This window comes from Buceros rhinoceros, unplaced genomic scaffold (genome assembly GCF_000710305.1).
Source record: "Buceros rhinoceros silvestris isolate BGI_N320 unplaced genomic scaffold, ASM71030v1 scaffold13306, whole genome shotgun sequence".
Taxonomy (NCBI): Eukaryota; Metazoa; Chordata; class Aves; order Bucerotiformes; family Bucerotidae; genus Buceros; species Buceros rhinoceros.
In genome coordinates this window covers 22,497-24,030 of record NW_010417004.1, presented here as the reverse complement: position 1 = coordinate 24,030, position 1,534 = coordinate 22,497, and the positions used below count along the sequence as shown (strand labels likewise).

General features: G+C 38.3%; 1 protein-coding gene across 1 annotated transcript in view; it reads left to right on the top strand.

The window, feature by feature from the left end:
* PIK3CB (phosphatidylinositol-4,5-bisphosphate 3-kinase, catalytic subunit beta) overlaps positions 1-1,534 on the top strand; it is a 36,773-nt gene that overhangs the window by 24,864 nt on the left and 10,375 nt on the right. Inside the window, exons 15-17 of the mRNA XM_010138012.1 lie at positions 149-327; positions 949-1,058; positions 1,371-1,449. Coding sequence (XP_010136314.1) covers positions 149-327; positions 949-1,058; positions 1,371-1,449 — 368 coding nt within the window. The remainder of the gene's footprint in view (positions 1-148; positions 328-948; positions 1,059-1,370; positions 1,450-1,534) is intronic.

The following is a 1,534-nucleotide window of genomic DNA, read 5'->3' as shown; positions in this document are numbered from 1 at the left end:
GAATGCCACCTTAATTGCCATCTGTTATTTCCATTTTTAGAAAGCTGTAGAATTACTTAATACTTTGTTTTGTTTTGAAATGGGATTTTGCATTGTATTATGTATAAAATTGGAGCAATAACTTTTAAAGGTAAAATGTGTCTTTCAGGTGGAAGCTCTTAATAAAATGAAGACCTTAAATAGTCTAATTAAGCTGAATGCCATGAAGCAAAGCAAAGCAAAAGGAAAAGACGCAATGCATACGTGTCTGAAACAAAACGCTTACAGAGAAGCACTTTCTGACCTCCAGTCTCCTCTGAATCCTTCGGTTATACTTTCCGAACTGCAGTAAGTTGAGTGAATCAGATTTTGCTGTTGCTTTTGCACAGAAGCAGTGAAGCAGGACCGTGTATGTGCTTTAACTTCCTTTGGCTGTATTGTTCAGCGGATGTGCTGTCACAGGGAACTTCTGTGGGGAGAGAAGGTCCATTGGCAGTCTGCCTAAGGTTAAGATACCAGTTAAGTTAGAAGATTTTTGCAATCCACCACAAAACTTAATACTCTCTTAGTCCATGCATCACCATAGCTAAATATATTTAAGTATAATTCTAAAAGTGAATTACACTGCGTTCCTGGCCTCTGTTTCTAACAGTAAGCACAGAAGCCATTCAAACTTAACAGCTCTTAAATACAAAGTTCAAAACTTGGTGGGAAAGGATCTAAAGAAAACTGTTTCCTCTGAAAATGTGGGTCTGTAATTTAAGCATTAGATATGTGTACACCACTGATGGTATCTCATACATCCCATCTGTAAAAGATGTGTTCATAACCTGGTAAGCACCCACAGCATTGTAGCTGAAAGAAAGCAGAGAGAACCTGTAAGTACTTCCAAACTGGGAGTTTACATGTCCGTTGGGTTTTGAACAATGTTTAGACCTTTTCAGTTGAATTATTTGTATTTTCTTCTAGTGTTGAGAAGTGTAGATACATGGATTCTAAAATGAAGCCTCTGTGGATAGTATACAACAACAAAATGTTTGGAGGAGATCTTGTAGGGATCATCTTTAAAAATGGAGATGGTAAGCAGTGCTAAGGATTGTAAATGTTTCCTTTTCCTTCCGCATTCCCACGCTTGCACTTAAGCTGCGTTGCTCTGTGTTGCTGTAATACAAACGTGGTTGACTCTGAACATTGGTAAGCAAAGGAAGCATCTTCTGAGTGGGTTTCAAAGTGTAGGCGTTATCAGTCATGATGATACAATTAGGGTTAGTTCCAATTTAACTTTCAGGCTTGATGAATATTTTTTGATACCTTTTTTTGAAAGCCTTATGTTAGAAAGTTTGTCTACAACACGGAGAAATTGAAGTGGCAGTTTCAACCTTCTGTTATAGATCTCCGCCAGGACATGCTGACGCTCCAGATTTTGCGTTTGATGGACATACTTTGGAAAGAAGCTGGTTTGGATCTCCGGTAAGGATCTCTTGAGGGCTGGTTTATTTGGATGTAGAGTCCGCTTTTAGAGTAAAGCTTCCTTGGTTTTTAAGTACTTTCCCTA